This window comes from Passer domesticus, chromosome 1 (assembly GCF_036417665.1).
Source record: "Passer domesticus isolate bPasDom1 chromosome 1, bPasDom1.hap1, whole genome shotgun sequence".
Taxonomy (NCBI): domain Eukaryota; kingdom Metazoa; phylum Chordata; class Aves; order Passeriformes; family Passeridae; genus Passer; species Passer domesticus.
Genome location: NC_087474.1, coordinates 99619214 through 99634972, shown reverse-complemented (window position 1 = coordinate 99634972; position 15759 = coordinate 99619214). Strand labels below are relative to the sequence as shown.

Here is a 15759-nt window from a genome sequence, read left to right as displayed (position 1 = left end):
AGGTTTGTGCCTTCAACCTGTATAGCAAAGCTGAAGAGCATCTCCATTTTGGAAGCAAGAAATTCTCATTTTGCTTTCATCTGCTGCACAAAGTTACATGCTGGCTCAATGGTATTATTGAAAACAGAAAATTCCATAGTAAATGGAACTTTCTATCATTAGCCCTACAGATCGGGAAGCAAGTGTACTGTTCTGCTGTTCCACTTTTATTTGCAATAGCCCCACAAAATGTGGGAGAACCAATCAAAGCAGTCAGATAAAAAATTCCCTTTCTGCAGGGAAGCAACTATCAGACAGAAAGAAAAAACGGAGGGGAATATTCAGCTTTTGTCAACCACAATCCAAACCACTGTTTGTTTCAGTTATGTCCCTGACCAAATACCAGAACTGAAATACTGAAATAAATATCAACAGTCAAGATACTATATATATATAGATAGATAGATAGATAGATAGATACTATATATATATATATTTGTACATATTAACATACATTCATACATATACATCTACATCTATATGCAACATATTGAAAATTAATATTTAGACAAGCATTTTTTCACAAATCACCTGATATAAAGTGATAAAGGAATTATCAATTGCTTAGAAAGATTCTCAGCTCTCTAAAACTCTTACTTGAGTCATAGATGCTTCATGAGAAAGCAATCAAAATATCCCAGAATCAATGGAAAGCATTGAATAAAATGGGAATTCTAAAGAAATAAGTACACCAATAATAAAAATCAAAAATGTAATTTGAGATAACCAGGACTCCTTTAAAACCCAGTCATAATATAGAAGTTATATATTATAGCAGAAATTACATTAGAAAAATTAGAATGGCTAATACAAGTTCTCAAAAACAAGTAGTCAAAAGGCAAGTAGGTACATTTTTGTTTTTTTTTATGTACCCAAAAATCAAAATAATGGATCCATGATGTTGCTGTTAAGGTGAGAAATAATGATGACATTAAAATGAAAACTCAGAATTTTCTGTTGAAAAGAGTGTTGACTACCACCACCAAAAAAATAAAACAACCCAAAAATCACAAAAAACCCAAACAGACACAAAACCTCAAACAAAAACAAAACAAAAAACAAACAGAGAATAACAACAACCAAAAAACCACAACAACAAGAATCAACAACAAAGAGGGCTGCCAAGCAGCTACAGCTGTGGGTACTGGGTGTCTCCCTGTATGAGGCACCCTCATGCACTAGGAACTCATTCCACTTCCACATGACTACTTAGTAAGCATTTATTTTTGAGTCTTAACTACAAACCATTAAATCAGGTCTTGCTGGGAAGCCTTACACTGACTGTCCAGAAGTATGTCCATACCAACCTGTGTAGCTTATGGTTGATTCATAACTCCTTCTTTAAAGAAAAAAAAAAAAAATTATTGGATTTGAGCAGACTTGAGTATTCTTAGCATAAACAGAAGTGAGTGCCTCTCTTGGGAAATTGCCCAATCTGCATCCATTTTTCACTTTTTCTTCCTGCTTCTGACTGATGGTCACCAGCAGTCAGGTCATCACCAGTCTTTAACAGCTGCTCTAGAGTGGATGGTGATCTAAAGCTGAGCTGGCCTAAGCCACAACTTTGCTGTCCTTTGACACAGTCAGTTTTATGAATGACTTGCACATTATGGGAGTGAAAGTGAGCAGGAGGTAAGATTTGTTAAGCATGACAGTTCATGGACATAGGCAGGAGAAAACATTATAGGAGGGTAGAGAAGCATGGAAGAAGGAATGCACTTCCCAGAATAGAGCTGCTGAAGATCTAAGAACAAGACAGTTTGGAAAGTAGACTTCAGGGTGATTCAGGTCTTTAAAAAGCACAATTCCCACTGTTTTACACCTTTAAAAAATACATATGCAACCAAAGTATTGCTAATGAATATTGGCCCCATTAATAATGTGGTTAAGAGGTATTATGTGTTTCTTCTCCTTTATCCAGGGAGAGAAGTCTATAAAGAAGGATATTTTAAAATAAAAATGCATAGGCATAAACACATTCTGCTGGATATTAATGCGGGAGACAACTAATTGAGAAACAATCCTTGCTTTTGTACAGCTGAGATTTGTGAAAATTTGCAATTTTTATAGAAAAGTCCATGCTAGTGTTTGCCAGAGCCAGAAAAAAGTTTTTTTCTCAATTGCATATGAAATATACATTTTAATTTTAGAACATGCTTATCAGAGAAGAAAAAAATTTACCCTCTAAAGCAAAATAATTTTACATACCTAAAAAGTAATCATATGAAGGGTTTGATTTACTACCATGTGGGAAACTCCAGCAGAGAATGGCCCAAGGCACTTGCAGAAAACGTCCTGTGTTGGTACTAGCACTTTAAAAAAAAACAGTTATCAAAATATGACTGCATTGCTTTGCTAGGGAAGACCTGAGTCTTCAAGGTTTGGGCACAAATACAGTTCCACTGCTTACAGCTGCTGCTCTGTCAGAGAGCAAACAATGAGGAATCCAGCAGAACCAAACACAGAAGCAAAATCACCTGTACTGCATAGCCATAAAGAGGATGGCTTTATTCAAGGAAGCTTTTCCTCAGGCCCTCTGTCCACCAGCACGAAGTCTGGGTGAAGTCTGCAGCACTCTGCCATCTGCTTATTGCCTGTGTGTGTGTGTGCCCTGGCTGTCCAGCCAGCTCTCCCTGTCTCCCTGGGTGTGCTTACAAACAGAAGTGCTCCACCTGGCACTTCACCTTGAAGGAAAAGTACATCAGATCCCATTAAATTTGAGCAGCACTGAAGTGGTTTTAGTGCAAAGCCAAGGTGATCCTTTTGAGTGAGAGAGCATTACTTCATAGTCAAGCACTGCATAAAGATCTTGTGGCAGGTTACTTGTGGCTTGCTTTTCCAAATTTACAATCACTGCCCTTAAACCTTTCCAGTACAATTTGCGGGCCAGAACTCAGGACATTCTAGGCAAATGATACTACCTATAACTGCCTATAATACAAGCTTGAGGCTTGCCTTCTCCAAAAAGTTGCTTAGGATTGAAAGAATAGTTTTAAAGAAGCACTGGGATATCTAGATTGTATATTTCAGTATCAGCCTATTTAAACATTTGAAGGAAGAAGAGAGTATTTTTCCCCCAAAGAAGTACTAATTACATTAGATAATTTTCTATTCTAAATAGCTATTTTAATGGAGAGTTCTCTATTTTCAGAGATGTCTGGTGGAAAGATTTTATTGGTCTCTACTGCAGCCTTAGCATATTTGTGGAGTAATTTGTTATGGTTAGTTTTATCCATATCAGCATCTGGTTTTGGGCATAAGCATTAAAGTCTGTCTTATACAGTGCTGGTTTCTTCCAGAAAACAAGAGAGGTGTTACAATGCTAGAAAGGGTTGAACATTGAGTACCCAGGAAAATATGCAACGAGGAAGATTAATCAGTTCCTTTTTCCTCATCAGGTTTTGGTGTCTGATGGAGAAAAGAGTTTTCTTGCCTTTTTTTACTTCTGATATTAACAACTCAAATCACTGAGAAGAAAAAAAAAACAAACACAACAAAAACCCAAAAAATTAATGTCTGGCTTACAAAGCTTGTAAATCTTGACACTCAATATGAAGTTTAAGTAAAAGTATGTCCAGAGATCTCATAGAGACTTATCTTTGAAAGAAGAAGGTAAGTATGTGACGAAAAGACCTTCTATGACCTTGCTAATGTGGTAGTGCTTAACAAATGCTGAAGTATCCTAAAGCCAGCTATGTTTCTATTTGGTGGGCAGCTCCTAAGTGCCAAAATATCAGCGTTGTCCTATACCAACAATGTAGTCTTATGAAGGAGCATAAAATCAGGGTTCAGTTTGGCACTGGCTTCAGTTTTCAGAGAAATAAATCTGAATGGTTGTATCCTATGTATTTGAAGTTTAAAGTGAAGAAGTGCCACTGTGTCTATCATATACTGAACCTCCTCAATGAATCAACAAAACTGTCACAGTGGCTTCTGTGTGAAGCAGACAGGTATCCCTGACAGATGATGTGTCTGCTGCTTTTAATGATGGTTAGGTGGTGAATCATTCACTGGTTGTCTCACGCAGCACCTCAGCAGTGCTGCTATCATAGGTGGTCAATGACTGCTTGGGTCCGTGTGTCTGTACTGACTCGTTGGGGTTGGATATCTGACATCTGATATCCTTTCCTCCAACAGACTAATTCACTGAGGACTAGGGATTGTGCCTTAAAATCCCAAAGGGGGAACAATAGTCTGTATTTCCAAAAGCAGTTGAAAGGATGGGTCCTGTTGGGTACATCTGGTAGCAGAACCCTCAGAACTGGAGTAGCTACTGGAAAGTAGCAGTGACAGGCCAGAAATGTGACTACATAACAGTAGCCCAAGTAACAATAATTATATAGCAAAACCCCTCCACTCTCCTACTTCCATATTCCAGAATAATACTTCCACTCTGTAAGATATACAGAATCATATGTATGGTTCTGAAAGAACCGTAATTCCATACTAAAATGAGTTTTGCCCAATAGCACAGCCATGAAAATACCCAGACAAAAACACTGAGGTTAATTGGGTCTAAAAATGTGAGGAGTGTAGCTGAGTGGGCCATATGATGACAAGTGGAATTTGATTTCAGTAGCTGTAATGCTACTGTAAAAACAGTAGAACTACTTATACGTTTTCTCAGAGTCATAATTAGCTCATGGAAATGTTCTGGGAATCGCTTTGACTGTGAAGTCCAAGATTTTGTTCAATGGTGTGCAACAGTGAAAAATAATACACTAAATATATGGAAGAGGATGAATAATAGATAAAACACATTACACAGATATTCTAAAATATGCAATATTAGTCATCCTAACTAAAAAGGATGCTTTAGAATTTCCACGTCACATGAAAAAGAGCTTAATAACATTGGGACTATCTACCAAAGAGAAAAGAGGAAAATAAGGTTGTAAACACACAGATGCATAGTAATGATTGGTGCTTCCAAAGGAAATGTGGAAAATTCAGTTCTCTTCTTTTTCCCTAAAAGAAAAATAATGTATGTTCAATGAGACTGAAAAGCAACATTTCCAAAACTGAGAAAGGAAGTTCTTCACACCGTGTCTAGCTAGCAATTACTCTGATCTGTGCAAAGTTTGCAAGAGTCAAAACCCTCTGACATTTATGAGAAAAACATAAAAGTGTTCAATTAGTGAGAGTATAAGAACTATGAGTTATACACAACTGCTCATTTCAAGTTACTACTCATTATGAATCACAGCTGAAATTTTCAAACGTGACAGATGAACTTTCAGATGTGCACTGCACGTTTCTGGCACCCACTTCTGAAAGTATTTGGGCCAGTCATTATTTTTAATGAGGTGCTGGACAAGAGGAGTTACAAGTCTGGTCAATGATCGTGGTTCCTACATTCCTAAAGTGGGAATATTATAAGTACTATTTTTTTTTGGGAGGCAGAACTAAAATTGGAATTGTTTATTGAAGAGGAATAAGTACCAGCAAGCCTCATCTTGTTAAGTAGCTGTTGTTAAGCAGCAGCCATTCATCCTGCCATTTTAGAACTGACCCTGCCCTATTTTCTTATTTTTGCCAATTTGATACATGTTTCCATGGGAACAGAAGCAGGACTAGCCACCAGCTGAGTCAATCTCAGCTGCTGGATCCCAGCTCTCACGTTTTGTTCTGTTTCCTTGGAAACTGATGTCAAATGAAAGAAAGAAGTAAACCAGCTTTTACTCTTTAGTATGTACTCTTTCTTTGGACCTGTGCTAGATCCTTGGGCCGGTAGAAGGTTTACAGATGACTTTAATGGCCATTCAGTTTCCTTCTCTCTGGAGCATCTGCCAGCCACAGGAGTGTCCCAGCAGATGCAAGTAAGAGCTCTTGGTTTCAGATACTCCTGGCAGGCCACCTGCTGAGAGCTACAATGGCAGGGATTGAAACCAGGCTACAGAATTCAGGAGACATTTGACTCCCACAGTCTGTCATATTTCAAATTGGAAAGAAAGAAATTAAATTTATTTAAAAAATAGTAGAGGAAACAGATGGGCATAAGGATATACAGAGAACAAATTGACTAACAAGCTCTGACCTGCATTAGGCTGAACACCCGCAGAAACTGCTTCAGCCAATTAAATTCTTCATTTCACATCACACGTTTAACAAAGTTCCCTCTAATCTGGCTGTTAGCTGACTGAACAGCACAATGTAAACAAAACCCCATATACACATCTGTTTATGCATATATACATATGCAGAAGAGAAAATAACGTGATCCGATTTTTTCAAAACGTCAAAGAATTCACAAAAATCTGCTTGAGTGCATGAATTTGAACCAGACACATTCACCAATTCCATACCTATGTTACTCCCATGTTACCATGTGAATACTAACTCCCCCCACCCCAGCCCACCCCACACTCCTCTGTGTATAATTTTGGATCAAAGTATTTTCCAGTCTCTTCAGCAGCAGTGTTGTTAATGAAAATGGATATTAAAGAAAAATATCTACATCTGTGCAGCTAAATTAAAATTTTCACGTAACTTTCATAAAAGAAAAATGTAGGGACAAAACAATTTTGAAAGACAAAATCTTTCCTAAGGAAATGTTTTATACTTGATGACCACAGCTCTTAGTTAACTAGTCCATCAGGGTATAGCACCATGTACACCTTGGACATTCACATATAATATATGCACTCCTTCCTGATTATTCTTTACATCCCATCTCAGTTATTTTTTGCACAACTCTCACTTACCATTGACCTTGAATTACTATTGTAACTTCTGGAATTGTATATCTATATATAGTTAAATTCATGTACAGCCCAAGTGACAGCTCAGTACTATTAATTTCTTCAGGTTCTTAGAGCAGTCTCACAGAAAAGACTATCAAATACCCAGGAACAATATTAATTTCTCCAGTCCTCTTGTACTTACATCCATTTATTGAGGATATACTCAACATATCTGGGTGCTCAGAGAGCTGTGTCAAGCCAGCTAATGTGATTTTGTTATGGGTTAGTTATTTAAGTGAAAACTTTAGGCAGTTATAATTGTTTTAAGCCAGGCTTTTCTGTCTTTTTCAGAAAGATGTAAGATGTACTCAATTTATTTAATCTATTTATGGGTTTCCTCTAGCTGAACTTAAATCTATAATTCCACCTTCCTCTCTTTCAGAAAGAGTTTACCTCACAAACAAGACAACATTTATTTTTACTGTTGCAGCTGCAATAAGGAAAGAATTTCACTTTAAGCTTTGCAACGTCTGTCCCAAATTCTTCACAGTCAGCCTTCATTTATATTTTCTGAAATAACTTGATATAACCTCTTCCAGTGAACAATACAGGTACCAGCACAAAGACTGGGACTTGTCCTGAAGGACTCTACTGGCTACATGCCTCCTTACTAGAAAATGAACTTTTATTTATTTCTTAGTTCTGTTTCCTTATTCTAAAGAACTTCATACCCATTTGAGGGCTTCTCTCTTATTCTGTGTCTATTCCTTTCTGTGAGAGCCTTTGATGAAAGCAATTGATGAGTCCTTTCTGAGACCTAGCTGGCTGTGTCAGCTTCTATTCATGTCTGCTGGCTTCCTCAAAGGACTTCACTAAGTTTTTATGACTTGTTCCTTCACAAGCATGATGTTGACTACCCCTCAATGTAACTTATCAATTTCTAATCCCACTCCTAATGATAATTTTTATAAGTTGACCTACTACATTAACTTACAAATTTAAGGCTTCTACTCTGTCTTGAAAACATGGTGAGATATTTGCAACATTTTGCTCAGATAACAAAGCAGTTCTGAGCTAGTGATTACATACTGCTGTCAGTAGTTTGACAATTATTCTTTTGAATTGCTATAGAAAACCTGGGAGAATAGAATCTTTTTCCATTGATTTATTTCTGATAAGTCTCCCTATTCCTACCAGCAACTCCAGTCACTCCTCAGTGAGTTCATCAAAAGGGTTCTAGCACAGCAATCTCCACAAATCCTTCCACTAAGAATTTTGTTGAACAAAGCAGCAAAGCAATCATTTAATCATTCCACATAGCCTTATTTTCTGCAAGTAATGATCTTCTATTCTGCTTAAATATTATTCCCAAGATTCTGTGGCAAACTTGCTGCTACCGGTATTTACAGAAAGATTTATTATTCTTTTTTCATTCATTGTAATATGCTTTTTTAGACTGCTTTATTTTCTGTTACATTTAACTTACCAGACATTATGATCCTGTGTACTTTCCCCGTTTGGATATAATTTTATTTTTTTTGAAGGATGTCTTCCTGCTGTTTTGTCATGCTGAGTCTTTTCTTTTTCAAGTCTTACTTGATGAGTGGTATGAATTTACTCTGTGTCTCACATAAAGGTTCTTAATACTCTCTAAACCACCTGTGAAGATTTCACTCTCTACAGTTTACTCTTTAGCCTCTCTTTAAGACACTTCCTTCATTCAATGTTCTTCTGCTTTCTGAAGGTGAGTACCACTCTACAGACCTTTTGTGTTTGTTGTTTTTTCAAAGCTATCAAAACTAAGAACAATTTGTAGCTATGGAAAACTCTTTCAGATATCAAGACTTTGGAATGGATTCTATGTGCTATTCAGAATGAAATCAAGGGTTAAGTCTCTGTCCGTGGGTTCTCTAATCTGTTAAATTATAAATGAGTTAGTTTGAGCAGCACATTTTTTTTGGTTTTGCAATGTTTTTGAATCCTTCAACATATCAGTCAAATCTGAACTTCTGGCTTTTTGTGTAGTAATATGTGTCTGGCGACATTGTTATACACTTGTAATACATAGCAATCCTGTCTCACTCACTGAAATTATTAATTTGGTAATATGAATTGACTTTTCTTTAACATACTGCACTACTCTCACACTGGCATGGCCTACTAATCATTCCTGCATATTGGTATTTTTGTTATTACAACATCCTTATATAAGGTTTCCTCATATGGGTTTCTGCATTTTACACTTATATCAATGCTAGAAGCCAGATAGGACATGCCTCATTGATCTCTTTTTCTCTTCTGTGCCTTCTAAAATGGCATCTCATTCAGATTTTTTTCTCTATTTTATGTTTATTACCATCCCAGGACAAATTAGGGTGAAACCTTAAATACTGGTATTCCAGATATCAGAATGAAGTTTATTTTTAAATATTGATAATGCTATCATAAGAATGCATAAGAGGAAACATCACAGAAATAACTACTTAAGTGGTACTAAGACATCAAGGAATACAAAGGCTGCTGCCCTGGATAAGCATTTTAAATTTTACAAGAAATATTGGCATCCAGTATGCAAGATATTACTTTCATTGAATCTAACACTAATGCAAGATATTTTTATCTTGGGAATTATAAAAGGTAGTCCATTTCCCCTACAAGTTATTATTTATTAAACATTATCACTGTCTACCTTCCAAGGCCACAGAGATCCAATCTGTTTCATAGATATTTGTGTTGGGAGAAGATAAGACAGTCAGAGGCTTTCAAGCTGAACTCTAGAGTAAAAGAGTTACTACACCATAAAATCACAGAATATTCTGAGTTGGAAGGGACCCACAAGGATCACTGAGTCCAGCTCTTAAGTGAATAGAGGGACTGAACACTTGGCCTTGGCATTAGCAGTGCCATGCCCTGACTAGCTGAACTAATTGTGAGCAAGAGGTGAGTGTGAGTGCATGTGTACACATGGACCCTTTCCACTGTACTAAGTACATGATTGAATTATGATATGGCTGTTGCACAGACCACACTTTCTAAAGGATTTTGTTATTTCAGACTGTGGTTTCATTGCAACACAGATGAGCAACTGAAATTAGAGGGAGCTGGTTTCCTAAGTATTCTTTTCTTGTGGCTGGATTCTCTTCAGCTAAGAGTGAAGCACCCCTGTAGCAAGTAATTTAAAATATCTGGTTTTAGACAAAGGGATAAACTCACTCTGTGACCCTTCTCTTAGAGGAGACACCACCAAAACCTCTCCTCCACACAGCTGGCTGTTTCCAGCAAGTCTGTTGTGGTCCTATGTCCTTAGGAGCTGTATCTGCTCAAATTTGTCATATTTGACTGAAACTGGCAAAGTTTGTTAGGCAGTAGGAAAAAAATCACACAGAGCACCCTAGCACATAAACACTGCCTTCTTAAGAAAGCAAGTCAAAAAGCAAACAATGGTAGAACCTTGCAAATCTCTTCTACAACAGCATCCACAGAAGCACCATAGTTCCTCATGGGCAGCCCAGCCACTGAGACAGTGAAGGAAGGATGCACTCCCGTTCACATGACTGGAAACAGTCTGGCAGGGACCTAGCTCAGATATGAGCATAATCATTTTGATTATGACAAAAAAGGTGAATCATGATGAAAAAAGCAAATTCCTAGTTCAGCCTAGGAAGAAATTAGTGAGGGGAAAAAAAGTGATTGGTCTCTCCACTGGTCTGAAAAATTAGCAAAAGGAGCAACGTTACAGGCAGGGAAACTAGGGAAACAGATAAATAGAGGTAACATGGATTAATTCCCTTTTTTTTTTTTTACACTGCTGCTTGAAGATTAGAAGCCCTTTGTGTCATCAAATGCTTTTTGCATTATGTGAAAATCAAGCCTACAGCACTCTTAGGAAAAGTACATAGGGACACTGTTATGGTTCTTCTGCAGATCACTGTACACCTCGGGAAGTTTTAACATTGTCCCTGCCTTGGCCTTTAACCTCTTTTCTTTTATCCAGCAACTTTGTTGTCCATATATCATAAACTACTTCCCCTGCTGATTACTGGAGGAACTGGATGCTTTATGGTTCAGTCATTAAAACTTTCAACATGGTGTCTTATGGCAGCCACAGATGTTTTTTTCCTAAAGAAACCATACCTGTAGGGCCAGGGTACCAGAAATTGGTCTGAAAACTGACAGATCCAACATTTCATAGCATTTCTGACTTCTGTAACAGCCAGAGAGTCTCTAAAAATGCCTTACTTCTCTTTGTATTTTTACATTTAGACTGCCTATCCTCAGATTGTAAGGTATGGATTGCTTAGACTTTGCAAACAACTCCAGGAAAGGAGCCTGGATTTTAAAGCCCTGGGTTTAAGAACTCTTAAAAAGTTCTTGATAATTTACTGCTGTTGCTTCATTAAAATGAACTATTTTGTGAATAATAGCAAACAGCACAGGACATTACCAGTCTTAGGCTTCTTGTCTTGGTTCCTTTGATTCACGTGCTTATGAAGACACAACTAACAGAGGGTGACCCAATAGAAGCCAAATGCAGAATGATCACGCAGGAAGCTGATGAGTATTCATAAACAGAGCTCAAATGGTTCATTAGCTAGAATGACTGATTGCATTCATAACTTTGGAGCCTACATTTAGTTTAATCTTTATCACTTGGACTAGCATTAACTGACAGAAATAATCCCTTTAAAATTATTTCACAGAATCAAGTGAGACAAGAAATCCACTAGAAAATATTCCTGAAATAAAACAGAAACTTGCCACCAGTAGTGTTTACTATGTGGCAAGTATTTTTCAAACAGAGAAAAGATTATATGTAGTCAACCAAACTCAACTAAAGAATTCACCATTACACTTTAGCAACCTAAAAGTTAAAAAAATAACGTAACAACAACAATAATAATTATAGCAGTGAAGACAATTGTCATTTACTTTTACACAGGATTTTTTGAGACCCACAGAGGTGTGCTTCAGGAAAGTAAATTGCAGTTCACCTCACTGCTTTTATAGTGATATATTTTATGCACATACAATAGTTTAATGACTACATTTCTAGCATGATACTTTTATTTCCTTCCTACCCCAAATCCATTAGCTTAAAAAATATTCTGCATAATTTACAGTAATAGCTAAAAGCTCTGACAGTAAGTTCAAGTCAATTCTATGCTGAGTGATCAAAATATCAAACATTGTCATGTGTGAATTCAGTGAGTGTCACTTTGCACAGGTTTATATAATTCCAGGAGAATTTCAGTTCTTATGCAAAGTTCAGGCAAGTGGTGTGCAGCCCCATGGTCTGGAAAGCCCCAAATGTGGAAAAACCCACAAAGTTTTTAGTATTATATTTTAGACGATCAAAGAATATACACTGTAAAATTCAGATGGAAATTGCAATCGTTTACAACTACAGTAAACATTGTTTTTTTAAATATATGGTACTAATGGCTTAACTTCACAGTTACTGCTGCTGTCTATGGACATTATACTCAAGTGAATCTAATAAGACTACATATCAGGATTTTAGTTTAAACTAAAGTAAAATTCCTTCTATGTGAAATTATTTTAATTGGATTTTGTGACTATTTGTCATAATGTGTTTGGGTTCAAATGAGCGGAGAAAATGTTAACAATACTGACAACTGAAATATCAGTTACAATACAACTGGAGCAAAATGAAATAAACAAGGTCCTCAACAAGCTGCTATGGCTTCAGGCTATACACACATAGACCAGAAGTGTCTCCAGCAGACAAATTTCAGCTACATTTTCTATTTTTTAGTGACAAATGTATCAGCTGGGAAGTCTTTCAAACTCTAGGAAATGACTGAGACAAATCTTTTCAGATTCTAAAATTATTTTTTCAAAGAAATCCCTTGCAGTTTAAGAGGCATTGTTCTTGGGTATCCTCTACAAATTATACCAAAAAAGTAACATCTTATCCTAATAAAGTTCCAGAGCTACACTGCAAAGTAAGAACAAAGTAAAAACAGTGGAGTGAAATGGTATATATTTTCTTGCAAATGTTAACATCAGAAGAGAAAAAAACTGTTCTTTTTCTTACTGATTGCCAAGTACAGGAGAAGAGACTAACACTTCTAGATTGTCCTCACATGATCTAGCTTTCAGATATCAACAGTTTCCATGTTGGAGGCAACAAACTCTCAAACAGTGCACATCTACATACAGATGGATGTTTTTTTCCTAGGCATAAATTGTTGCTGTCATGCTTCTTGCTGTCAGTTTGTCCAGAAAGCTTTACTTCAGCTCCACTTCTAGAAACCAACCAGAGTGTTGGAAAGTGTATACAGATGGCATTAAGCTATTACCTCCTGCCTATCAAAATTGCTCGTGTGACCTTTCTGGGAATACCATTAAAAGAGGAACAATCAGTATGGGTGCATGCACATAAAATTACTGCAAATAAATATAGCAGTAGGTAACATAATTCCTGACCATCTCCACAAAGAATGCAGTCTAAGCAGTGACCTCTCCTGCACTTATCTTGAATGAGCTCTTACTGAAATTCACTAATGGGTTCTGATAATCTATTATTTATTGAAACAGACTCTAATAGAGAGTCTTAGCAGAGGACTTTCCTGTGTTTACAACCCTTGCAAATAAAATGTCGCACAAGTGACAGAAATGTGGCACCTGCAACTACATACACAATTTCTTTTGGTTGCAATTGTTTCTTTTCTATTTGGCTTTGAAAACCAGAACTCTTCCTCCTCCGAAATACACAGCTTGACTTGCTTTCATATTATCTAATGCACCTTTAGCTTAATCTTATGGATAGCTGTAGATACTGATAGGCAACCATTAGTATTACTTGGGCTTGAGGACATACCTCCATGTTATACTTTTCCACTGTCCTCCTCAAAGGATCCACAACCTGCCAGCAAATCAGGATACAAAGATCAATCAGTAGCATCCCTCCAACTATCCCCAGTAGCTTCTGGTCTTTAATGATCTGGAGAGACAAAAAAAAAAAAAAGAAAAAAGAAGTAGGGAGATTCCCATGAGCCACAGATAGACCCTATACGGCTTTATTCCTATACAGAGAGAAAGACACAGGTTGCTAATAGTAAAGGTTTTTAACAATGAAAAAAGAAAACAAATATAGAAAGATGAAAGCAAGACAAATTATTTTTGTTCATTTCATGGTTATTAGAAGTATCTGAAGTGCTTTCCCACTTCTAAAAATACTTTGGGAAGACTCTCAAACATTTATATTGAAATCCAGATTTAATATTAACTCCTGGACAATGAGAAAGACATGTTCTAGGGAGCCACTACTGTGTTTATGCATGCAAATGTGGAAAAATGTTCATCAACCTCTCAGAAGAAGGTATTGAGGTAGTTTTCACTAAGATTTAGTGCTCGCTCTTTCATAACCTTCTTGGATGTGGAAAACGCAGAAGCTATCAAAAGTCATTTTGGAGGTTTGTGTCTATGTGTTTAATATTTGCCTCTATTACCCAGGGAGCAGGAAGGAATGATGTATTTTTTCTATATTACAAAGGTCGGAGGCTTTAATGCACACCTCGTATAAAACATGCTTTAATTCTGCTTCAGGTTTAGATTCAAAAAAGAAAAACAAGAGTTGCTGATAAAAATAAAAAAACAAACTATGTATTAGAGTCTTTTATAACTGCGTGCAGTCCCTATGTAATTTCTACTGTTGTACACGCAGCAACACAGAAAAAAATATACTGCAGTTGCATTGCTTCAGTTGCAAAGTTGTAATCATGTTGAAACATCAGGCTTAAATTAATTTTGTTTCAGTGTTCTTGAGTCCATGGCCATGTTTTCTTAATTAATGTCTAACTCTATTATTAAGAACACTCATCCAATAGTCAAAAGTTACTGCCAAATTGCTTTAACATGGACAAATATACATCTTTTTTTTTTCCAAGTTTCCATTCTGGGAAACAGTTGACTTAATCCAAATGAAATATTCAAAAATATTAAGCCTGAGAAGCTTAAGAAAGTTGTGATTATTTCAGTTCAATTTGATGAAATTATTAGGATTTCAAAAATGCATTAAAAAGCCAGAAGTGTCAGCTAATCTTAATAGAGGCAAGGTTAGTATTCCTGCGTAGAATAAATTGTATTTGCATTACATTCTTATCAAGCTGAATGAAATGATGAAAATGACAAAAAAAAAAAAAAAAAGACAAAAATTTGAAACTATGTATAATGTATAAAGGACTTTAGAAAGTCTGGTTTTCATATTGCTTGGTGTGATATCTTTTCTATTTTGAAAGATGTTTCGGCAACATTGGGCGCCACCTTTTGTTAATCTACTGGTTTATTTTATAAATACTTCGAAATAAACTAGGAGTAAAATAAAGGCTAGAAATCAGAATGAGCTAAAGGACTTGATACAACATTTTCATTTCCTGAGACCAGTTATATAAATCCATGTAGCTACCACTGCCATAAAGCACTGGAAAGTGATGCTTTCCACATGTTTGTGGCAGCAAGGAAGCAGGACACCCATCTCAGCATTCTGAAACAGCACAGGCATGTCTGGAGAGGGCAAGTGAAAGGGGAGGGTGCAGCTTTTAGAGTGATATGTCTTGCTGCTGGATGATTTGGCAATGAGAACTTTGCAAGGAAAAGGTGCCCTGGTGTGCTGTGCAGGGAGAGGAAGACTGTTGAAATGTGGTTCTTCATAAAGCTAAAATGAAAGAAGGTATTAAGCAAAAATTCTCAGACACAGCTTGGTCCCTTGTCTTCTTTGGGAAAACAGAACTATGTCTGACCTTTTAACTGTTTATCAAGTGGCAATCAGAGCTGAAAAGAAACAGGTTAGCCTTTGTTAAAAAAGTCCATGTGTTTTTCAATCTCTTTTCTAATGCCTGCAAACAGGCCTTGGGTGAAACACACCTAGTACTGCTCCTAGTATGAGTAGAGACATGGAAGAGAAAAAATGGGAAGTCCATAGTGAATATGGATTTAGATTAAATGTTGACACCTTAACTCAAATTTCTTTTCCTCCCTCTTAAATGGCTAGGGAATTTATTGTATTGGCATA

The 15759-nt window shown here is 36.6% G+C and overlaps 1 protein-coding gene across 3 annotated transcripts in view; it reads right to left on the bottom strand.

The window, feature by feature from the left end:
* The window catches only part of GABBR2 (gamma-aminobutyric acid type B receptor subunit 2), a 457331-nt gene that overhangs the window by 115592 nt on the left and 325980 nt on the right, over positions 1-15759 (bottom strand). For all 3 annotated transcript variants that reach the window (XM_064430950.1, XM_064430955.1, XM_064430964.1), the window contains one exon: positions 13567-13689. In XM_064430950.1, the coding sequence (XP_064287020.1) occupies positions 13567-13689 (123 nt within the window). The remainder of the gene's footprint in view (positions 1-13566; positions 13690-15759) is intronic.